The sequence below is a fragment of the Diaphorina citri genome, unplaced genomic scaffold, assembly GCF_000475195.1.
Source record: "Diaphorina citri unplaced genomic scaffold, Diaci psyllid genome assembly version 1.1 scaffold3285, whole genome shotgun sequence".
Lineage (NCBI taxonomy): Eukaryota > Metazoa > Arthropoda > Insecta > Hemiptera > Psyllidae > Diaphorina > Diaphorina citri.
In genome coordinates this window covers 15046-39478 of record NW_007380694.1, presented here as the reverse complement: position 1 = coordinate 39478, position 24433 = coordinate 15046, and the positions used below count along the sequence as shown (strand labels likewise).

At 40.6% G+C, this 24433-nt stretch overlaps 3 protein-coding genes across 3 annotated transcripts; all 3 read right to left on the bottom strand.

Annotated features, from left to right (window-relative positions):
* Window positions 1-686: 686 nt before the first annotated feature.
* LOC103520165 (phosphatidylinositol 4-phosphate 3-kinase C2 domain-containing subunit gamma-like) lies at window positions 687-6511 on the bottom strand (the record flags this gene model as incomplete). Its single annotated transcript, XM_008485260.1, has 6 exons — window positions 6470-6511; window positions 6141-6280; window positions 4682-4907; window positions 3916-4050; window positions 3285-3429; window positions 687-787 (listed from the first exon to the last, which is right to left on the bottom strand). Coding segments are annotated over exons 1-6 (789 nt in total), but the record flags the coding sequence as incomplete, so codon positions are not given.
* Window positions 6512-7116: 605 nt separating this feature from the next.
* LOC103520162 (phosphatidylinositol 4-phosphate 3-kinase C2 domain-containing subunit beta-like) lies at window positions 7117-20349 on the bottom strand. Its single transcript, XM_026831393.1, has 15 exons — window positions 20158-20349; window positions 18446-18742; window positions 17572-17697; window positions 17073-17219; window positions 15689-15756; window positions 15361-15524; window positions 13446-13867; window positions 12810-12908; window positions 12464-12593; window positions 10988-11155; window positions 10137-10320; window positions 9373-9576; window positions 8699-8898; window positions 8098-8348; window positions 7117-7202 (listed from the first exon to the last, which is right to left on the bottom strand). The coding sequence occupies exons 1-15, from the start codon at window positions 20347-20349 to the stop codon at window positions 7125-7127; spliced, it is 2730 nt and encodes a 909-aa protein (XP_026687194.1). The 3' UTR covers window positions 7117-7124.
* Window positions 20350-20434: 85 nt separating this feature from the next.
* Window positions 20435-24005, bottom strand: LOC108253787 (HEAT repeat-containing protein 1 homolog; the record flags this gene model as incomplete). Its single annotated transcript, XM_017448425.2, has 2 exons — window positions 23670-24005; window positions 20435-23209 (listed from the first exon to the last, which is right to left on the bottom strand). Coding segments are annotated over exons 1-2 (3105 nt in total), but the record flags the coding sequence as incomplete, so codon positions are not given.
* Between the last annotated feature and the right edge of the window lie 428 nt (window positions 24006-24433).

Genomic DNA, 24433 nt, shown 5'->3' with positions numbered 1-24433 from the left:
CACTAAAAACTGACCATCGAAATTTTGACCCGATTACATTACTTTCCTTCCTATAGGATAAGGAAAGTAAAAAGGAATCTTAATTGTGTTAAGCATAAATGTTTGTCACAAATGTCGTTCCCGGCTAAATACAATACGCTAAATTTTATGACGCGACTTGGACTCGAACCACCAACCTCCAGATCCGAAGTCCACCGCGCCAACCACTACACCACTCAGGTTGGTTGCCTCACGAATAATATATCATAGAGAACTTTAAAATAGGTCTGTCTAAGTTATATACTGAAGAACACCCATAACATATTTGTTAGTTTAGTGATTGTACTTCGGCACCGCTTTTTCAGTCCAGAAGGAATATTCTTTTGCATCGATACCCATCAGGAACGGAAAAGTTTAGTCAGAAAATGTTCGCCCTGGTCGGGATTCGAACCCAGCAGCCCCGGGTTTGACTCTCAACCACTCGGCCGAAGAGGTGAGTCTACACTTTTTAGGTCTCTAATGGGGCCCCCAAGGTAAATTGCAGCCCAAATGAACACATTTCCTTTACATCTACCAAATTTCACCAAAATTGGCTTAACTCAATCTGACTAAAAAGTTTCAATCAGGGAGGCTTAAAAAGTTTTCGCCGAGTAAAAACTTCGACCTCACTTCATTCGGTGAATTCATAATTGACCTTACTTACTTACCTTGAAGATGGCAGGAATAGGTCGCTGCTCTGAAGATAGGAACGATATTTTCAGCGGCAGTGTATTGGACGGGAAATAGGAACATGAACGTACATCTACACCTAGAACAACATGAAAATAGAAAACCAAATCAGACAAGTACCTTTAATTTTATTTTTCAAAGGACATGAGGTACACATACACAACAGGGCTGCCTGGAAGAGGCTGACAAGAAACGCTGATCCTATTTAAATAGGAAAAGGCTAGGAAGAAGAAGAAGAAGATATTACTGAAATTTCCACCCAACCCCTCGAATCTTACTAATAATGAACTCTTGAGGAGAAGGTAACCAGGCGAGGTTAACGCCGGAGGCGTTCTCTACCACCTAACCCTTAAAAATCTATTATTATGTGGTTAAATTCTCAAATAAATGAGGATAAAATTCCCTGACTCGGCTGGGATCGAACCCACACCCTCCTGTTTACCAGGCAAGCGTTTTGATCACTACACCACCGAGGTAGATATATCACTTAAATTTCCACTGATTTCCCGATCTTCCAGGCGGGGCCGGACGAATATCGTCTCCTCGCACAGGTTGAGCAGGGTCTGCTGTGTGTTGTCATCCAGACTGTAGAATTCGTAGCACGAGGTGTCTACAGTGTCCGGGGGGTCTACAGTGGGGGGGTCTACACAGGACGGAGGGGGAAATACAATATCACAGCCGGGGTGCGGGATCTCGAGGGCGACTACGGGGTGCGTATCACCTGGAATAGAATAGAATAGAATAGAATAGAGTAAAGTTGGTTGGTTGGTTGGTTGGTTGGTATCAAATGCTGGGAATTGACTATCAGGTCATTTTCCTCCTCGCGTCCCAATATTTTGCGATGATGTTGTCTTGATCCGTGAGTTCTGGGCATGTCTGCAGGTGGTCTGCATTCATGACAGCTTGTTGAGTGATGGGGAGTAATACTACTCGCTTCCATGGTAAATCTCTAAAACCATAAGTGCTCCCTGGGTAGTTCAAAATGAGTAGTCTAATAAGCATGATGCGTCCCAATGTAGAATAGAGTAAAGTAGAATAGAATAGAATTTTGAATATGATGTCTTTATTTTTTGATAATTAGGTTACAATAAAAACAAGTCCCATGTGGATTTCAACCTCTGAGGAGATGGTTCTTCTTCCTCTTCATTGGTTAGTAATATGGAGTTAGGAATAGAATAAAGTAGAATAGATTAAAGTAAAATAGAATAAATTAGAATTCAATAGAATACAGTAGAATAATAAAAGTTCAAAAGGAGGTCGCGGTTCTTCTTCTTCTTTTTTACCTTTTCCCACTCAAGTGGGGTCGGCATTTTTAGACAACAATTTCCAGTTGCCTCGGTTATGAACATAAAGTAAAATAGAACAGAATATGTTAACTTAGAATATAATAGAATACAGTAGAATAATAAAAGCTCAAAAGGAGGTCGCGGTCTTCACCACTTTACCTTTAGCCTCAGGGCGCTCAAATTTTACAGAACAAAAATTTACGTACATAGATCAAATATATAATAGAATACTAGTAGAATAATAAAAGTTCAAAAGGAGGTCACGGTTCTCACCACTTTACGTTAGCCTCAGGGCGCTCAAATTTTGCAGAAAGTTTCAAAAATTTACGTATATAGATCAAATGTGTCCCTCTGCTGGGTTTCTAGACATTTACGGTTCGGCCGCTATTTAAGGCCAAAATTATAGATCAAATGTGTCCCTCTGCTGGGTCTCTAGACATTTACGGTTCGGCCGCTATTTAAGGCCAAAATTTCGAAAAGGTTCAAAAAGAGTTCGTATTTGTCAGGACTTTAGATGACCGCTATTTTCGTTTCAGTCCTACTCGTACGGTAGAATAAAAGTAATAATAACATGTATTAAGAATTAGATCAAATGTGTCCCTCTGCTGGGTCTCTAGACATTTACGGTTCGGCCGCTATTTAAGGCCAAAATTTCGAAAAGGTTCAAAAAGACTTCGTATTTGTCAGGACTTTAGATGACCGCTATTTTCGTTTCAGTCCTACTCGTACAGTAGAATAAAAGTAATAATAACATGTATTAAGAATAATAATAAAACTATAATTACCTTGAGGATGACTAGCAGGGGCGGGGGCAGGACCTACACGCTTATCACAGGAGGGAGGCCACAGGGACAGAAGATAATGGCCGGACGCCATCTGACGGTTGAAGTTGAAGAACTGAAGAGAAGTCCAGCCTAGCTCGACCTGAGTTATTTCCGGCTCTGAGCTATCGCTGTTAGCTGAAATTGATAGATTAGAATATACCTTGTTTACCCTCCTCAAATGAGACTAAAAAGTCCCTTTACTCCCGCAGAGAAGCAGAGAGCTTTTCCACAATTTTTGTGGGTACCACAGCCCTTCAAGGCGAAATACCTTCTAAAAAAGCAAATTTGACAGCCCAGTTAGCTTGGTTGGTAGCGCGTCTGCTGTCTTGTAAGCGTTAGGCCGCGGCTTCGATTCCCACCCAGGGCGGATTTTATTCTGAAGGGATAATAATTGTTCGCGGAACGGCTGGCTTTCTAATATCCTGTCTTCCTTCTCTCTTCGATTTCGCCTTTTATCTTATCTTACCTTTAACCTCCAGACTAGGAGAGAGGGGTAAACAGGTGGGCGTGTCTTGTAGCATCGCATGAAGGCCTTCTAGTTCAGAGGTCAAGTTTCGCATTCTATGGGATTCCTTGCACGTTTTGATGTTCTCAGCTATTGAGTGTAAGTTCTGTGGAGAGACGAGACAAATAACATGGGAAAAATTAGTGGATACTTTGTTCCTTCAAGGCGAAATACCTTCTAAAAAAGCAAATTTGACAGCCCAGTTAGCTTGGTTGGTAGCGCGTCTGCTGTCTTGTAAACGTTAGGCCGCGGCTTCGATCCCCACCCAGGGCGGATTTTATTCTGAAGGGATAATAATTGTTCGCGGTACGGCTGGCTTTCTAATATCCTGTCTTCATTCCCTCTTTGATTTCAGGACGATAAGTCCTTAGCAGTTACAGTTCTATCTATCAAACACCTTGAAAAAAAAGAAAAAAAAAAAAAAAATCAGTGCATAACTAGGCGCACAGCCGTGCGCCAGGCCAAGTTCCAGTTACAATATTACATCATAAGTACAATTGACTATTTTTGTTGGTGTAATTTATTTGAAAAAAAAAAGTGGTTCCACCGACTAGGAATCTAAATCAACAATCAACCACTAGACTTCACTTACCTTGACTAGTAGTTGCTGACACATAAACCTCTTCCTCAGTGCTTCCCCACACGTAGCTATGAGAGCTCGGAGTAGAAGCTGTAACCTGCGATGACTTCTAGCTTCACTTATCGTGATGTCATCTATATCAGAGTTCTGAAAAACAAAACAACGTTCGAGAATTAAGAAATTTATCGCCCATTTGATGGGACATACTACGGGATGGGCATGCTAATGTAGCAGTTGTTTCATTGCTACGACATAAAAACGGCGCTAAAACACCATTTTTTTTATAGGTTAAGTAAGCATAATTAAAGCCATAAATGTCCTTTCCCAATCAATGTACCTTCGGTTAGGGATTGACAGGTGTGGGGAGTGAATGATCCAAATCAAAGTCTTATTATTTATGGCAGGAATGCAGGATTTTCAAGCTGTAAGTTTTTCAATGTTCAAGGTCAGTATTAGGTATTTTAAGTGCGTTGGGCATACGCTCGTAAAATTTGTAGCCAAAACCAAATGTCAGCCCAAAAGCGATCACCCTAGGACTGATTGAGGGCTGACGAAAAACGCCGACTCTGTCTAAACACGGGAAAAAGCGAAGAAAAAGAAGAAGTATTAGGTATTTTAATTATTTCCTTAGGGCATAGAAATCAATGGATGCAAACTTTCCCATGCTAAGAGAGTTGCCTCTCTTGTCTTGTGGGTAAAGTGAGCCGTGTTTTGAATCTGTGATTTCCTGATTTCTCCTTTTACTCCTCTTCCTTATTCTATTTAATAGAATAAATACCTGTGGTGAATGTCCCGGTAACACCTGAATGAGTAGCCAATACAAATGATGCGCCACACGAGGTGACAGCAGCGCCCTCTTGAGTAGGAACTGAGCAAGGGCATTTGTTTCGTAGGTTTCAGACTTGAGGGCCTGGACCAGCTGGGCTAGATAGTCCACAAGTTCATCAGAAGAGATGTTCTCTATCCAGGACATAGCCACGCGACGGACTTCACAGTCTGGGAAACTGAAAACAGTCCAGAGACGATAGTTGATTATTTATTTTATTATTATATTTCTTTTTTAACATACAAGTACCTAGTAGGATATTGGAGGGGGTGCGGACTAAAAAGTCCCTTTACCTCAGCAGGCCACTACTATTGTTTTGGTCAATTGGACCAGTTGATGTGATTGAACCCACGCCCTCCTGATTACCAGGCAAGCGTCTTGAACACTACAACCATTTAGGCAGGTTCTGAAACTGAGGCGATTTCCCCTCTTCCGAAGCTCATTTTAACAACTAGGTGGCGTGGTAGCGCCTGCACTAAACCATTGGAAATCCAAAATGACATATTCCCAACCATCGAAGATCAAGGGTGGGGTATACGCCATCTTGAAGAGGGGAAATCGTTTCAGTTTCCGAAAGGAAAATACAGCTCTACTTACCAAGGCAATAGTAATTGTAAGGCATCCTTACCAAGGCAATAGTAATTATAAGGCACACTTATCAAGGCAATAGTAATTGTAAGGCATACTTACCAAGGCAATAGTAATTGTAAGGCATACTTACCAAGGCAATAGTAATTGTAAGGCATCCTTACCAAGGCAATAGTAATTGCAAGGCATACTTACAAAGGCAATAGTAATTGTAAGGCATAAAGTAAGAGGTTTCAGAATATGGTGTAAAATGGTTTTGATTGTGATGGTCTGTATATTATCATAACCGGGAGAACATTTATTATGTAATGACATTACAATTTTATGTATTTCAGTTTCAGTTGTAGGAGAAAATTCATTATACTGTATATCATTGTGAATGGTATTAGTGTTTAGATCAGAATCGGAAGTATTGTTATTTGCATTGATTGAATTTGCATTGATTGAATTTTCACTTTCCATCATCAATGCTATGATGATGGAAAGTGAATAGTTAGTTACCTCTCTTGTGTCCGGTGGGCACACAGGAAAATGTTACCATCTTGAGATCCAAACCCTCACGTAGCCACATCTTATCCATGATACGAATCATTTGCAATGTAAGCATGTCTTGCTGTAAGTCATCCCCCACCTGAGAAGAAGAAAAAAGGAATCTTAATTGTGTTAAGCATAAATGCTTGTCACAAATGTCGTTCCCGGCTAAATACAATACGCTAAATTTTATGACGCGACTTGGACTCGAACCACCAACCTATAGATCCGAAGTCCACCGCGCCAACTACTACACCACTCAGGGTGGTTGCCTCATGTAAGGCGTACTTACCAAGGCAATAGTAATTGTAAGGCAGGAACAGGATCTAGAGGGGCCCACGAATGCAACATAGAATGAAGATCATTGAGACAGGCGTAGTCCCAGGAATGTGCAGCTAGAAGTACTTTGGCTAGACCATTAGGAATACCAACCTAAATAAGAACAAAATAATGCATCCTTGAGTAATTGTAACAAATTTTTAGCCCACTGGGCCGATGGACTAGAAAATTACTACAGCTGTGTGTATTTTTTTTTCCCCCATAAAATAAAATCATGTTTTTGTAATGAAAGTACAACACCCAGAACAGTTATCTTTAAGTTATCGCGCTGGTCTTGTAAGCGTCAGATTGTGGGTTCGGTCCCAGGCCGGGACGAAACTTCATCCTGAACAAGATAAGTTTCCTTCTCGGAACGGCTCGCTTTCTCCTATCCTCGATTTCGGGATTATAACTTCGTTGTTTCACTTCTAACAAACTTTTTTCCCCCGCCTAGTTAGCTTGGTTGATAGCGCGTCTATCTTGTAAGCCCTAGGTCGCAGGTTCGATTTCCGGTTCGTTCTCGGAACGGCTGGCTTTCTCCTGTCCTATCCTCCTTCTCTCTTCGCTCTCGGGACGATAATAGAATAGAATAGAATATACCTTGTTTATACTACCAGCATAGGACTGAAAAGTCCCTTTACACTCGGGACTGACTGGGACTGGGACGGGACCCGGGACTGAAAAGTCCCTTAGCAGTTATATTTCCCTCTATCAAACCTCTTTTTATTAACTCTTTTTGATTTCCGGTTCGTTCTCGGAACGGCTGGCTTTCTCCTGTCCTATCCTCCTTCTCTCTTCGCTCTCGGGACGATAATAGAATAGAATATACCTTGTTTATACTACCAGCATAGGACTGAAAAGTCCCTTTACTCTCGGGACTGACTGGGACTGGACGGGACCCGGGACTGAAAAGTCCCTTAGCAGTTACTTATATTTCCCTCTATCAAACCTCTTTTTTTTAGAGAGTGTCATGGGTCCATACAGTAGCCTGGAGGGTACGATGCTGGATGATTTCGTACGGGAGACGATATACAAGCTGAGGAGGTAAAAAGAAGAGAGGAGTTGAGAAAAACGCTCATGGATGGGAACCTAAAATGACTAATGGTGGATTTCACCAACCTTCTTCCCAGCCTCAAACAGCCCGTTAGCTTAACAGCCCTGTTAAGCTAATACAAATCTCTAGTAGCGCGGTCAAACTTTCTTGACTTGGCGGGGCGGAGCGCTACCGCGCTCCTTAATTAAATGGAACTTAACTGGCTGTTAGCTTAACAGGAGTTTTAATGACTGAATAAATATTGGTGAAATCCAACATAAATGAATATGAAGGCAACCATTTCGACTAACTGCCTTCTAGTTAAGACTGTCTGGCTAGAGGACGTTAAACAGAGAGTAGACTAGCGTCTGGCTGTGGGAATATAAACAGGGGAGAAAACAGCTGACCCTAACCAGCCAAGCTAGCTGGCAGTTTCAAAGAGTTCTCTCTGCTTTTAAAGAACAAGCACAAGTACTCACGATGGTTAACTGCGGTTCAGACTGTCTGGCTAGAGGACGTTAAACAGAGAGTAGACTAGCGTCTGGCTGTGGGAATATAAACAGGGGAGAGAACAGCTAACCCTAATCAGCCTAGCTAGCTGGCAGTTTCAAAGAGTTCTCTCTGCTTTTAAAGAACAAGCACAAGTCCTCACGATGGTTAACTGCGGTTCAGGATGAGCCAATTAAACATAGCTAGAGACCATTGGGTCGGTGTATGGCAGAAAGAAAAAAGAAAAGGATATCCTTTCTTTATTCTGTCATCATCATTCAGCCCCTACAACAATAACAACAAATTAGTGATGTAGTGAGGACTGACGAAAAACGCTGACCCCACCGAGAATCGAACCCGGGACCTTCGGCTTGCAAGCCTACCCACTCGGCCACGGAGGTTAACTTACATTTTCCATGAAGGACGGGTTACAACTCTTCTTGACCACCTTGGTCTTCCGTTTGGTGCTCTTGGTGGCATCCGGCAGTAGATACACCTTGACATAACTACTCGGCTCTTGGCCCCCCACCATGGGCAGCTCCTTTACGTGTTGTACCATCACCGTGAGACTATTGCGCATGCGCTCGTACTTAATGGACAGCTTGATTTCGCCGCGAATGGAGCGCCGTTCAGACTCCATTTGTTTGACGCTTTTGCGCTCTGCAAAGGAAACCGTCATACAAATTTATATCGCCGCTGTCTTTTATCACAATAATTATGTTGCATTACAAACAATCCAATTTATTTTGCATTGAAGGTTTCTAATGAAATTTCTAATTGGAGTCTAGGCCAAGTCCTTACAAGGCAGAGGCGCTACCAACCAAGGTAACTAGGCTGACAACTTTAACTGTTATTAGCATTTATCCTCCGTTAGTCGCTTCAACTTAGCCTTTGATATGAAATATTTCGTTCTCAGAACGACTGGCTATCTCCTATCCTGTCTTCTTTCTCTCTTCGCTTTCGGACCAATAAGACCTTGGCAAAAAGAAAGAAAGAAAAAAAAAACTTGCCTTTAAGCTTGGTCTGATGAATATTAGCATCCTGCTGGTCTCTTAGTAAAGGATGAAAGAACGTGTAGACCAGATCCGAGTGACATATTTCGTCCGCCATCATGAACAGGGAATCCAGAAATCGTTTGATATCGTGACGACGCTTCTCTGCCACCTGCTTGATATTGGATCTGCCCACCGTAAGGCCCGAACTTTGTAGACTGAAAATAGTAGAGTAATAAATTGATAAGTAGAAAGTAGAAACACTAGCTCAGCAAACAGCAACAGACGAGTAGAAATAGAATAGAAAAAAAACGTAGCTCTTAAATGCAAGCTCCTCAAAAAGTTCCTAAATACAAGCTCTGAATAATGTTGTGAGGAGGAAAAAATCGACAGATCTGTGAGACCTCGGTCGAACCCTTGGCTCGCATGACAAGCAAGCGCATTAACACTGGACTATGACCCCCAAAAACTACTCCAGAGGCGTTTCCTGCCTCGGTGGTGTAGTGGTCAAGACGCTCGCCTGGTAAACAGGAGGACGTGGGTTCAGTCCCAGCCGAGGCGAGGTATGGAACTTTATCAATATAATTTGAGAATTTGACCACAATCTTAGTAGTAGCATACTGCTGGAGTAAAGGGACTTTTCAGTCCTATGCGAGCAGTATAAATAAGCACTATTATTAGAAAAAAAAAACTTGCCTTTAAGCTTGGTCTGATGAATATTAGCATCCTGCTGGTCTCTTAGTAAAGGATGAAAGAACGTGTAGACCAAATCCGAGTGACATATTTCGTCCGCCATCATAAACAGGGAATCCAGAAACCTTTTAATATCGTGACGACGCTTCTCTGCCACCTGTTTGATATTGGATCTGCCCACTGTCAGGCCCGAACTTTGTAGACTGGAAATATGAATTTTTAATTGTGTGAAGACTGTCAAGTATACTTAAATACTTGTCACAAATATCGTTCCCCAATTATTATACCTAGATAATTTTTATGACTTGGCTTGGACTTGAACCACCAACCTCCAGATCTAGCGTTAACTACTACACCACTGAGGTTGGTGATAGTCGAGTAATTAATGAGTAGAAAGTTTCTAGTAGAATTTCTACTTCTTTTTTTCTACTAAAAACTGTAGCTTTGCAAACGGATGAGTGGAAACAGATAGGAGTAAAAAAAAAAGATCCTCTTAAAAGTTATTATCTAAGGAGATGTGAACAATAAGAGAGGTCTTAGAAGAAGGATATAATTCTTGCATGGCAAGAAAGAACCACTGGACTATGACCACCCAAAAGCCATCACATCAAAATTATCATGAATTATTTGTGGTGAAGCAATAGCCTCTTCAGAACTTTCTGGGCATCACAGTATTAGTATTACATCGGGAAGCGCACCCGGGACCTCCGGCGTGCAAGCCAAGTGTGATACCCCATTCGGTCACGGAGGACCCCAAAAAAACATCACATAGACCATATCCGGAGTGAGCACAAACGGGGTGCGATCCCGCTTGAAGTTGCCAAACATTTGGGCATCACCGAGAAATTTACCATAGTCAATGTGGAACAGATGCCCGCTGGTTTTGAGCATGATGTTGTCGTTGTGCCGGTCACATATACCCAGGACATAGGTGGCAACACTGTAACCTGAGACAGTAAGGAAATACGAGGTAACATTTTAAAAAGATCCTCAGATCCATATTCGCATTATTTCAAGTCACATTCTTTTACATATCAATGCCTACTTATACGAATGAAAAGAGAAGTCTGGGACAATAATTTCCGTCGAGACCGACATTCGAACCCAGGAACTCCGGATTGAGAGTCAGTGAGCAAGCTCTATCCATATCTAATCATGGTTTTATACCATTTACTAGACCTTGAATGCCAAAAAGTCCTTCACAATACCTAGTTTTTTTCGTGCAATCCATCCAACCTTGGGGTTTTCTTGAGTTCGCCTCTCAAATTTCAAAGTAGGAGTAAGGAAATACGAGGTAACATTTTAAAAAGATCCTCAGATCCATATTCGCATTATTTCAAGTCACATTCTTTTACATATCAATGCCTAATTATACGAAGGAATGAAAAGAGAAAAGTCTGGGACAATTTCCGTCGAGACCGAAATTCGAACCCAGCAACTTCGGATTGAGAGTCAGTGAGCAACCTCTATCCATATCTAATCATGGGTTTATACCATTTACTAGACCTTGAATGCCTAAAAGTCCTTCACAATACCTAAGTTTTATTATTATTATTTGCGATCCAACATTGATTTTCTTGAATTTGCCTCTCCAATTTCAAAGTATGACTTTACCTGCACAGGATGCCGTGAAGTTTGCCACTGCTCTCTCATATTCCAGGGCACTAGGGTTATGTTTGGCCAACCACTCCGCTATTGGTCTGTCCCTAAATGAACCGGTCAGACCTAACTCCACCTGAATTTTCCTCAGGGTTTCCGCGTCCTGAACCATTTCTATGATTCCTGGGGGAAAGAAAAATAAAAGGTTAATATGAACTACCTACAAATAAATAATGAGATATACAGAAGGTGACCATTGTAAATGTATTAAAGTATGTTTGTGAATTGTGGATTTATTTTATCATTTATTCATCCGTTCATTCATTATTATTACTAGTGGTTGACCGTCCTTTGTACGGGATCAGCGTGGCATAAGAGTCATAACTTTGAGGTGCTGCCATTTTGAATCGGGATGGAATACGACAAATTTAAATAGCCTATGTCACCCTCAGTACTCTTCTCAACAACCACAAAAAATTTCATGAAAATCCCCTAAATGAACCGGTCAGACCTAACTCCACCTGAATTTTCCTCAGGGTTTCCGCGTCCTGAACCATTTCTATGATTCCTGGGGGAAAAGAAGAATAAAAGTTTTGTTTAGTTTGAGATAATGGTCAAGTACGATATCATACATATTTCGAGACATGGTCTTCACTCCAGTCAAGTGAAGACCATGTCTCGAAATATGTATGAAGAATAAAAGGTTAATATGAACTACAAATAAATAATGAGATATACAGAAGGTGACCATTGTAAATGTATTAACTTATTAAGTAAGTCTGTGAATTGTAGATTTATTTTATCATTTATTCATCCGTTCATTCATTCATTATTATTATTGTTATTATTTTAATCCTACAACCACATTCCTCCCTCCTTTCACTAAAGGGAAAAATTAACTCCTCAAATACTTGCCACAAATGTCGTCCCCTACTTGAAACGTCTCGATAAATTTGAACTCGAACCACCAACCTCCAGATCCGAAGTCCACCGCGGTGCTAATGACTTCACTACCGAGGTTCACGATTGGTACTTTATTATTTATTTAATCGTGAATTTCACCACGGTTCCATTCAATGCTATGATGATGGAAAGTGAATAGCCTGTATTTGAGCACCTACCCTAAATTCTATACCAGTCTATGGTACAAGATCACCAAATATGGGTAGGTGCACCAAATATGGACGCACACCCCGAGTCAGGCACGGGTCAGAAAGCTCTCAGATGTCCCTAGTGGTTACATTGTCCAGGGGGTGCCATGCAGTCACCTCCGTGTCCATTTCCAGATCATGGAGAGGACAGGATATACCACCCAGGAATTCGTTTTCCTGGAGAGTGTCAAAATTCATTATACTGTATATCATTGTGAATGGTATTAGTGTTTAGATCAGAATCGGAAGTATTGTTATTTGCATTGATTGAATTTGCATTGATTGAATTTTCACTTTCCATCATCAATGCTATGATGATGGAAAGTGAATAGTTAGTTACCTCTCTTGTGTCCGGTGGGCACACAGGAAAATGTTACCATCTTGAGATCCAAACCCTCACGTAGCCACATCTTATCCATGATACGAATCATTTGCAATGTAAGCATGTCTTGCTGTAAGTCATCCCCCACCTGAGACGCCGGAGGCGTTCTCTACCACCTAACCTTTAGAGATCTATTATTATGTGGTTAAATTCTCAAATAAATGAGGATAAAATTCCCTGACACGGCTGGGATCGAACCCACACCCTCCTGTTTACCAGGCAAGCGTTTTGATCACTACACCACCGAGGTAGGTATATCACTTAAATTTCCACTCAACCCTTTTTATATTATCTTACCTTTAACCTCCAGACTAGGAGAGAGGGGTAAACAGGTGGGCGTGTCTTGTAGCATTGCATGAAGGCCTTCCAGTTCAGAGGTCAAGTTTCGCATCCTGTGAGACTCCTTGCACGTTTGTTCCGGCGGAACATTTGATTTTTGACAAAAATACGGATTGTTCCGGGAAATAACGTACGGTTGGCAACCCTGCAGCTCCTTTACGTGTTGTACCATCACCGTGAGACTATTGCGCATGCGCTCGTACTTAATGGACAGCTTGATTTCGCCGCGAATGGAAATGACCCCCAAAGCTGTGTCCACACATAATCGACGAGGTGAAACTATGTTGTCGAGGCAGTGTACAGACAACATCGACTATTGTGTAGTACACAGCTTAACAAAGTCTTGAAGAAATTTTTTGGCCGTCTTTTTACGTACTCTACAAAGTTTCGTTCCGTTATTATTATTTTTATATTGAGTGCAGTTTGTCTTAAATTCATATTATCAACTGTACTAATACAAACATACTTATAGAGTTACAAATACCTTAATTCTGCTCTAAATAAATGAGACCTTTTTATGCTGTTGGCATAATGGGATTTTGTAGTCTTAGCCGAAAGCATTAACAAGGTATATTAAATAATCAACATTAAAAATATTTACCTCCTCACACGGCAGAATCATAAAGTTCACCCGAAACGCATGACAATACATGGTCACCAAATTGTGAACGGCTTCAAACAGTTTCTCCCGCTTAGCCTCAAATTGCTCGGAGTGCTGAGGCCGAGTCTGTAGCTTAACAAAGGTATAGTTATTATCCACTTCGTCACCAAGCTGAACGTTGCTGCTCACAGGTGTACTAGGGTCGGCGGCGATAAACTCTTCCAGAGCTTGAACGGCTTCAAACAGTTTCTCCCGCTTAGCCTCAAATTGCTCGGAGTGCTGAGGCCGAGTCTGTAGCTTAACAAAGGTATAGTTATCATCCACTTCATCACCAAGCTGAACGTTGCTGCTCACAGGTGTACTAGGGTCGGCGGCGATAAACTCTTCCAGAGCGGTGCTGATCTCAAGAGTTTCGACGTTCCCTGAAATATGATAATAGTGGATATTTATACTGCTCGTATAGGACTGAAAAGTCCCTTTACTCCAGCAGTAGGTCAAATTCTCAAATTATATTGAGGATAAAATTCCATACCTCGGCTGGGAACCCACGCCCTCCTGTTTACCAGGCGAGCGTCTTGACCACTACACCACCGAGGTAGGATTACAATGCTCTATTCTGAGACAGTGAGACCAGAGAGTCCTTTGTTTATGAGGTTTAATAGAAGGAACTGTAAATTCGCCGACCAGTAGGATTACAATGCTCTATTCTGAGACAGTGAGACCAGAGAGTCCTTTGTTTATGAGGTTTAATAGAAGGAACTGTAATTGCTAAGGTCAAATTCGCCGACCGATAGGGCCCAAGAACAAGGGGCTTACATTTCACTGAACTACAAGTTAATATTTCAAATTAATTCTCTACTTCAGTTCCTCAAACTCATATCATTCCACAAGGCCACCATCCTCAATGTCATATACCAGGGTGTCTACCAAAATGGAAAAATAAAATTCCCTGACTTTTCTCGGTTCTCCAGTCCATTTTTTCCCAAATTTCCAGTCTACTTTTTCAAGATTTTCCACCCTATCCCCACTGCGTCACAACAGATTTTTTTTTTTCTTCAAGTAGGTAATGTTCCCAAGCCTGTTCAACATTAATTCTCCAATCTTTTTTCATCCCACTTGGGTAAGGGCTTCAGTCCTCCTAAGCAAGTCCTCCTGTTGAAAGATATGCTTCTGTTGAAGTCTCCAGTTCAACATATCCAAACATCTCTTCCTCAGAGATAACGTCTTATGTTTCAACAACTTCCTAATCACGTTGACAAATACAGTCGAATCAATGTCAACCCCCTACATTTCCCCTGACCCCTTACATGGTTTTTGGTAGTAGGGGGTCAAGGGGAGGTTTCTTCAGACCTAGATTTTTGTCAGAGCTCATTCTCTTTTCTGCTTTCAGACTGGAAGGTTCTCTCTGCTCCCTCTCTCCTCTCTGTGATATCTCCAAATATTTCAACATGATTTTTTTTTTAACAAGAGTTTCCATTAGATTATTTAAGATGACCAAGGAGTCTTTCCTATGTAACTTTTCACGAGAAATCAATCGGTGTACATGTAAGGGTTCTAGGAATGATGGTTCACGAAATATGCGCTTGTAACAAGCCAATATCAAAAAATTTCGAAAGTTTTATCCACTTTTTTTTACACCAATAATTTACGACATACAGCCTGATTTCCTCGAATTTGCCATCAAAAAATTTGTCAAAAGAGAACGAAATACGAATGTGCCATCAAATTCATACCAATAATTTACGACATACAGCCTGATTTCCTCGAATTTGCCATCAAAAATTTTGTCAAAAGAGATTACGACATACAGCCTGATTTCCTCGAATTTGCCATCAAAAAATTTGTCAAAAGAGAACGAAATACGAATGTGCCATCAAATTCATACTCCTATACTCCTAATACTTCAAAAACTTACCTAGCAGCGTGCACAACGCTTTCACACTTTGCACGACATTCTTGCTCTGTTTCTGATGCTTCTCGTATCGTTCTACTTCGGATTCAAATGTTTCCAGAAGGATGAGAAGCGATTCATGGGAAATCGGTTGAATCATTTCCTTGGGCAGCAGATCGTCCAGTGTGCTAGCAGCGTGCACAACGCTTTCACACTTTGCACGACATTCTTGCTCTGTTTCTGATGCTTCTCGTATCGTTCTACTTCGGATTCAAAGGTTTCCAGAAGAATGAGAAGCGATTCATGGGAAATCGGTTGAATCATTTCCTTGGGCAGCAGATCGTCCAGTGTCAGGGCAGCATCGTTAAGATCGTCTTGAGATGTCCTAGCCAGCGATCGGTCCAGTTGATCTTTGTGAAGCTGAGGATGGAAAATTAGATGGGGGCTATAAAGGTAGAAACACTAACGTCACGTCACGTCACGTGAAGTCATGGGGATTCAGAAAGAATAGAATAGAATATACTCTATTTATACTACTGAAAAGAGACTGAGAAGTCCCTTTACTCCCACTGTCTAAACAAGGTCTTGTGTATTTGGTACAGAAAGCGATCGGTCCAGTTGATCTTTGTGAAGCTGAGGATGGAAAATTAGATGGGGGCTATAAAGGTAGAAACACTAACGTCACGTCACGTGAAGTCATGGGGAGTCAGAAAGAATAGAATAGAATAGAATAGAATACAATATAATATATAATCTATTTATACTACTGAAAAGTCCCTTTACTCCCACTGTCTAAACAAGGTCTTTTGGTACAGAATAGTTGTAAATTTTATAATAAAACCTTGCTTATTTTTATTTTTAAAGAAAAAAAAGTACCTACAAAATAAAGTAGAATAATACAAAGTTAGAGGGGACTATTAGGTTCTCAAGTCAACTTAACAAATTCAGCTTCTAAGCTTAACCAGAGCTTGTAAATTTTATAATAAGACCTTTATTTATTTATTTAGATTTGCTTATTTTTATTTTTAAAGAAAAAAAAAGTACCTACAAAATAAAGTAGAATAGTACAAAGTAGAATAATACAAAGTTAGAGGGGACTATTAGGTTCTCAACTTCTCATTATAAAACTTGGGGTTCAAATTTAACCAGTATACTTCTAAGCTTAACAAGTCAGCTTAACAAAGTCAGCTTCTAAGCTTAACCAGAGCTTAACAAGTCTACACAGGACGGAGGGGGAAATACAATATCACAGCCGGGGTGCGGGATCTCGAGGGCGACTACGGGGTGCGTATCACCTGGAATATAGAAGAATAGAATAGAATAGAATGGAATAGAATACATCTTGTTTATTCTGCTCGCATGAGACTAAAAAGTCCCTTAACCCCCGCAGTCTAACCAAAGTCTCATATAATTTAAGGGGACATAAAGTAGAATAGAATCTTCTTCTTCTTTAACAAGTCGTAGGTATTATATAGCGATTAGTCTACAAAATCACCACTTTTAAAAGACTTGATAAAATAAAGTTACTTGAGTTAAGTTTTTGCTTAAACTCGTTATAAAGTTACTTAAGTTAAGTTAACAAGTCGTAGGTATTATATAGCGATTAGTCTACAAAATCACCACTTTTAAAAGACTTGATAAAATAAAGTTACTTGAGTTAAGTTTATGCTTAAACTCGTTATAAAGTTACTTAAGTTAAGTTTCTGATTCAACTCATGAAAAGAAAAGTCACTTACCAAGGTGAATTCAATATCTCTCTCCAGCTTAATACACTCATGTACATACTCATACTCTCCCAGGAGTGTATGCAGTGTCAGATATTCGTTCTTGTGATAAACTTTAAGTACGTAGTCTTCGGCACTCCCTGCATCCAGCTCACATACCTGGAATGGATAAATTGGAAAACTCTAAATAGATTCGTATTTTATTATGCCTCTCGTATTTTATTTTTGGACCATAATAGTTAGGTAGGTTGACAATCATAATTAGGTAAGGAGTGTATGCAGTGTCAGATATTCGTTCTTGTGATAAACTTTAAGTACGTAGTCTTCGGCACTCCCTGCATCCAGCTCACATACCTGAAATGGATAAATTGGAAAACTCTAAATAGATTCGTATTTTATTATGCCTCTCTAAAATTTTGGACCATAATAGTTAGGTAGGTTGACAATCATAATTAGGTAGGTAATAGTCAGGTATAAGTATAATAATAGTTAGGTGGGCAGAAACGACTACCTCCAGCTTAATACACTCATGTACATACTCATACTCTCCCAGGAGTGTATGCAGTGTCAGATATTCGTTCTTGTGATAAACTTTAAGGACGTAGTCTTCGGCACTCCCTGCATCCAGCTCACAAACCTGGAATGGATTAATTGGAAAACTCTAAATAGATTCGTATTTTATTATGCCTCTCGTATTTTATTTTTGGACCATAATAGTTAGGTGACAATCATAATTAGGTAGGTGATAGTCAGGTATAAGTATAATAATAGTTAGGTGGGCAGAAACGACTGCTTTACTTTTCAAGGATAATCATTCAATTAAAGAAGTCAAAGAAATCAGTCCTAAAAGACCCCTGGCCTTCGTGAAAAGTCTAGGTCTCTTCTAGATAACTAAAGGGAATGTCACAAAAGATCTAACCAGGTCGCAGTGACAAAGGGCGTTTATGTCTGTCCTGATCTTGAGACACCCTGTACACAACAAGGTCTAATAGAAGCCAATGAAACTGCAATCAAGACTGCAACACACTGGCACAATATTTGACTTTGACATTGGTTTCATTCAATTAAAGAAGTCAAAGAAATCAGTCCTAAAAGACCCCTGGCCTTCGTGAAAAGTCTAGGTCTCTTCTAGATAACTAAAGGGAAAGTCACAAAAGATCTAACCAGGTCGCAGTGACATAGGGCGTTTTGTCTGTCCTAATCTTGAGACACCCTGTACACAACAAGATCTAATAGCAGCCAATGAAACCACAATCAAGACTCCAACACACTGGCACAATATTTGACTTTGACATTGGTTTTTCCGGACACGGAAAATAATAAGTATAGCCGATGGCCCTACCTATGTATACCAATAGGGTAGGCAGAATACCAAGGGTACTTACAATATGAAGCATCACATGTTCAATACTGGCCGACACGCTCGAGGTGAAGTTCAAGTTCCGAATACTGTTGTAGATGATCAGCTTCACACTCGTGTCCTCTGTGTACGTATTGGTCAATGTCGGGCTCACAACGAGACCAATGTTCGTCTCTGGATCGGACGCTTGGTATTGGGCCCGTAGGGATTTCACCATGGCGTGGAAAGCGAGCAGATCGGGGTCGCTCAGGGCGGCTCGTCGTTTGACTATTTGGATGTTTTCGTATTGCGACTGTTGTGACGCGGATTTCTTCAGAGTCGTCTGAAACGAGAGAGTGAAAATTCATATTAAACGTTCTGATAGATTCTGACGTGACTTTGTGTAGATTCATCTTGATAAGAAAAACACCAGTAACTTATACTCGGCACAGTTGGGGGGGAGGGGGCTTTTATTGTTTATTCAGATACTCAGATATATTTCGCCATTGCTGGCATCATCAGAATAAAAATAGCACATAAGAAAGGAAAAAACCTTCAAAAAAGAAAAGAACAAAACTTAATAATAAACGGTTACAATAATGACATCTCCAAGCTAATTTCTAACTTTTTGGCGCGCGCTATAAGGGATATAGCCATTGACACGCATTAAAGGTTATGTAACACGCATTAAACAGGACGAATGAAAATAAACACGCGCGACTGCGTGTCGATTTCGCGTGTTAACACAGGGAAAAGGATACACTACGCACGCGTGTGACATTTATTTAACAGACATTTAACAGACTTTGTTGGACAAATGATTTTTCACGGCACGTCAATGCGATCATTAGGAAAACTCATGTGAAAGAACTTTTCAGTCCTTGTCCTAATTCGGGTGAAAGGACTTTTTGGTCCATTCCCTATATTCCGGGTGAAGAGACTTTTTAGTCCAGTCCCTCTATCCAGGCGATGCGATTGGACTTTTCAGTCTAGTTCTATCCGAGTAATATACACAAGGTAATTATTCGTAAATAAGATTTTCGGTATTTACCACGCAGTAGCGAGTAGGAATGCGATAGCATACAGATCTTACTGTTATCTAGGATATCCCTTTTATTCTCTCTCTTTCTTTCTTCTCCTATAGGTATTTCTCCTATATTTGTCACGAACCTGTTGTAAGGAGAGAGAGAGAGAGAGAGAGGAAAGGGGAGGTGGGGGGAGTGAGAGAGAGAGAGAGAGAGAGAGAGAGAGAGAGAGAGGCTGGGAACTGGAAGAGGGAGAGAGATAACGTCACAGCTGATCGATTAATTATTGGCACAAGTGTTTTACTGATAGAAAAAAAACGGGACCTAGTGCCTACATTATGAAAAAAATCTCGATCACATAAATCACATCACATTTTATCAATATGAAATGAAGCTCCCTATGCCAGTCATAGAATAGACAGAGCTGATGAATAGAACAAACTTTTATTCCTCCAGAGCCAGCCTAGTTAGCTTGGTAGGTAGCGCGTCTGCCTTGTAAGCGCTAGGTCGCGGGTTCTATTCCCGCCCGGGCCGAATTTATCCCGGAAGGATAAGGTTCGTTCTCGGAACGGCTGTTTTATCCTATCTTGTCTTCCTCCTCTTTAGCTTTCGGGACGATGAGACCTCAGTGATAGAATAAAATAGTTACAGTTCCCTCTATCAAATCTCTTGAAAAAAAAAAACAAATGAATCCATCCCACGCATTCGGATACTGGGACTCCAATGTCTGTACCAATCTCGAACAATACTTGACGAGACCCTCGACATCAATTTCGTCAACCTTTGTCTCGTGGTCTGATTTTGACTCTACATCTGACTTTTCGTCATCATCAGCCTTTGTTTGGACAGACACAGAATCCTTGATCATCTCCAGGATGTTGATGACTTCTTCCTGATCGAATTTGATGTTGAGAAGAACGTGCATTCCTGAAAGAAGAGACATGGAATCATGTAAGCTTTCTAAAAAGAAGACAAAAAAAAAAAAAAAAAAAAAAAAAAAGAAATTGAAGGAATTGCACAAGCTTGTAGCAAGACTCAACCAGAATATTGAGAGGATATTTAGAACATACATGCAGCGCGAGCTTTAACCGTTTTGGCATGCCACTCGCATGTTGAGATTTCAGGTCTTTGTTGTATCTCTTGACTGTGTTGACTTCTAGAACAGGCTCAGGATGAAGAACATGGCGCTCAAACATAAGTTCTAGAAATACGTACAAGTAGTGTCCATTGTTTAGAGTGGTCAATAGTTTTTCTAACAAATAAATCCTACGATGATCTGGGATATCCATGATAGCGTCGGTAAATACTCGTAACACCTCGACAACATTGCCTTCTGTAGCGTGTGCAGGGTTGTTGGATTTGTTATCACTAGCAGTCAATATGACAGGTACTACATTCTCAATTACTTTGTTGATAATCTGAAGACTGTAAGCATCATCAAGGCGGAGTATGGAGTTACCCATGAAGGTGAATATTGGCATGAATTTCTTGAGTACTTGATCTGGTAGTACAGAGGCAATGTAAGAGAGAAGCAGTAATGCTTGATGATGGGTCTGTGGATTTTTAGAAGTACGAATACTCTCCACGACAGCATCAATATCAAACAAGTTAGCACCAAGCTCATTCACATTGTCAACTTTCAGATAACAATTATGTATGCTTGTCAGACAAAGTTGTTTGATATATTCCACGTAGATCTGTTCATCAAACTGCAGACATTTCTTAAGAACTTGGAATATGTATGGTATTAGTACTTGAGCATTGTCTAGCTTCTTCTTATGTTCAATACTCTCTAGTGTGGCTATTCCCAACTTCCACTCCTTGGTGTTGAGGAGGTCTACAGTAGGAAGCTCTACAGTGCGTCTCTTCTTCGTGGTAGTCGTGTTCTGTTTCACCTCCCCAGAGGCCATCCCCTTCAGGAATGGTTCGATCAATTTACAGTCGAGTGAAATTTTCTTCACGAACTCCTTGATACAAATGAGAATATCATCATTCTCAGTGTCATGTTTGAGTTCAAGCAACAAATGTAGAAGTCTTTCCTTGCCTACTCTAGTCAGTTCATCATACACATCAGCCTTAAGGTTATCGAACACAACATTAGCACAGAGCAGTGTGTTGCCATCTAGTGCTAACTTCACATTGAAGTTCCGTACACACGCCTGTACACATGCCCAACATGAAGCCTCATCCAGAATATCAGATGTGCTGTGAGAGAATCGGGTTAGAATATGAAACAGAATACGAGACTGTGGCTCCTCTATAATCCTGATACCTTCATCTTCCTCTGTATTACCTAATATCCGTGATGTGAGTGGTATCAATTGTTTGAATATATGGCACGAGTGTACGTTTGCAAGTATTTGTAACAACTGCAGGGTGACATGGGGAGGCGTATCTTCCTGTACCGCACTCAGAACTAGACTATCCAGTACATGATGATACACTTTACCACTTAGTATCTCTCCCACATATGTTACAACACACTGGTTGTCCAGATAAATTTCCTCTCGATATTTGATAAGATCTTTGATGAAATCATTGAATCCTCTCCCAGTCTTGTTGGTAGAAAGCAGACCTTGGAATGTATTGGTGAAACATTGCAACACATCGAGTGATATCTTACGAACCACTTCATTCGGAGAGAACAAGAGAACCATGAAGTATGGAACAAATGTTGCATCCATGCTGACTTGACTATTCTGAATCAAATGATGCAACATGTACACACACCAGATAGACAAGTTCACATCAGAGTTAGCGTTCAAACTCAAGTTACAATAGAACTTGATCTGATCCTCAACAGTAGGCATGAAATGTTTGATGAAGCGTTTCATAATGGCGACATAGGTATTAAGCTGAGCACTCTGGCCATTCTTCTCAAACTGATTACACTTGTTCACGAAAGTACAAAACATTTCCACAAGGAGCGCAGACAGCGGTGTAGATGTACAATAGGTCCACATACCTGCAGAACTATTAGGCATATCCAGATTAGATATAAACACTTGCATGAAGTGTGAGTAGATGGCGAGGGAGAGCTTCCCCTTGTAACAAGCACACAAACACTGCTGGAATACTTCATGATTCATATCAGTAGGACCTTTCCAATGCGTGTTCTGAGTTTCAAAGAATCGCGAAACAAATTTGAATAACTTGAGTAAATGTTGAGGATCATCGCGAGATGAAATATTAGAGGACAACAGTACACAGCTGATAGTGATGTAAATGGGTTTCCTGAAGTACAAGTGCTGGGATAATGCACGCACAATATGTTCATTGGGAGGTAGGTGTTCAGATTTGGAAACCATAGCGTCCCACACAATGGACGAGTTTGCCGTTTTCTGATAGTTTATCTTCATAGATTTCAACAACGGATCCTTGTCTGCATACTTAGACTTAAGTACCGTCTGCAAGAACAAATCATTATGAAACATATAGGGCAGAAGTGCAAGGAGAAGACTCGACCGATGCTCGCCCTCAACACTCAAACAAATTTCACTTCCAAGAAATTTTTCCAAGGTACGCTGGGCTGTCACATTCCATGTTTTATGAGTCTGCTGAGAAATGAGTACCAGTGTAGCTATCACCGCCTGTATGTCTAAACACCATAGAGACTCTGGTAATTCAAGAAGCGCGTCCACAACACAAGGCTGGTCGTCTTTCCACAGCTCACTAATCACGTGTCGAATACTCTCTCGGACTTCGCTAGGGTCTGCATGAGCTGCTAGATATTTAACTGTTTCAGCACGAAGCAGTGCCTTGCTATCTGTTAACTTGAGGTAAACCTGAAATGAATAGATAGGAACAACATGATAGGTACACACATCATTCACTGGATCAGGGCCGATATATTGAGAAAGCGCGCCAAACTATTAATATCAATACTGACAATATTGCTGTCATTAGACTCGGCTGGAAAGTCTTATCCGATGGTAGAAATTGTCCTAGGCAATTTCATGTATTTGTGTACACTAAATTACGCCATTAGGGAGTTTGTTGATTTAATAAGGACATTTTATTAATCTCAGTTTAAAAAATATTTCTTCCAAATACTTGACTTTATTTAGACTGTGACTGTGGGAGTAAAGGGACATTTCAGTCTAATTCTAGCAGTATAAGCAGGGCAGTATGTAGTGCTTTATTTAGACTGTCAGCTTAGAACAAGTTGTTCCATTATACCAACAGTTTAATAGAGCACCTCTTTATTAAATTCATATTTTATTCTATTCTTATTTTCTAACTTACCTCGGCATGTGAGCTCTGATCAATATTGAGGGTGAGCACACGCCTCTGTATTTCGCTCAGGTTCGAATCCCGCTCCGTCGTATATTTATAAATGAATCCATCCCACGCATTCGGATACTGGGACTCCAATGTCTGTACCAATCTCGAACAATACTTGACGAGACCCTCGACATCAATTTCGTCAACCTTTGTCTCGTGGTCTGATTTTGACTCTACATCTGACTTTTCGTCATCATCAGCCTTTGGTTGGACAGACGCAGAATCCTTGATCATCTCCAGAATGTTGATGACTTCTTCCTGATCGAACTTGATGTTGAGAAGAACGTGCATTCCTGAAAGAAGAGACACGGAATCATGTAAGCTTTCTAAAAAGAAGACAAAAAAAAAAAAAAAAAATAGAAAGAGAAAACAAAGAAAGATAGGAAAAATGTAGAATAGAATACACCTTGTTTATCTTGCCAGAATGAGACTGAAAAGTCCCTTCACTTCTGCAGTCTACTTGGACCACGGACATGGAACGGCTTTCGCACTACATCAAAACACATTCTTCTACATCCTCAAGTACCTATTTACCTATCTGGAAACGAAAAAGTTTGGTGAGAAAGTTTCCACTTTGGCCGGCATTAGAGAACCCATCACCCCCAGGTTTAGAGTTAGTGCTTTTAGGACTAGTATTATGAAAAATGGAGTATAACAACGACCTGCAGGTTAGCTGCTGACCTGAAGTTTTCCTCGACCGGAGGTCAATTGTTTTTTAAAAGTCT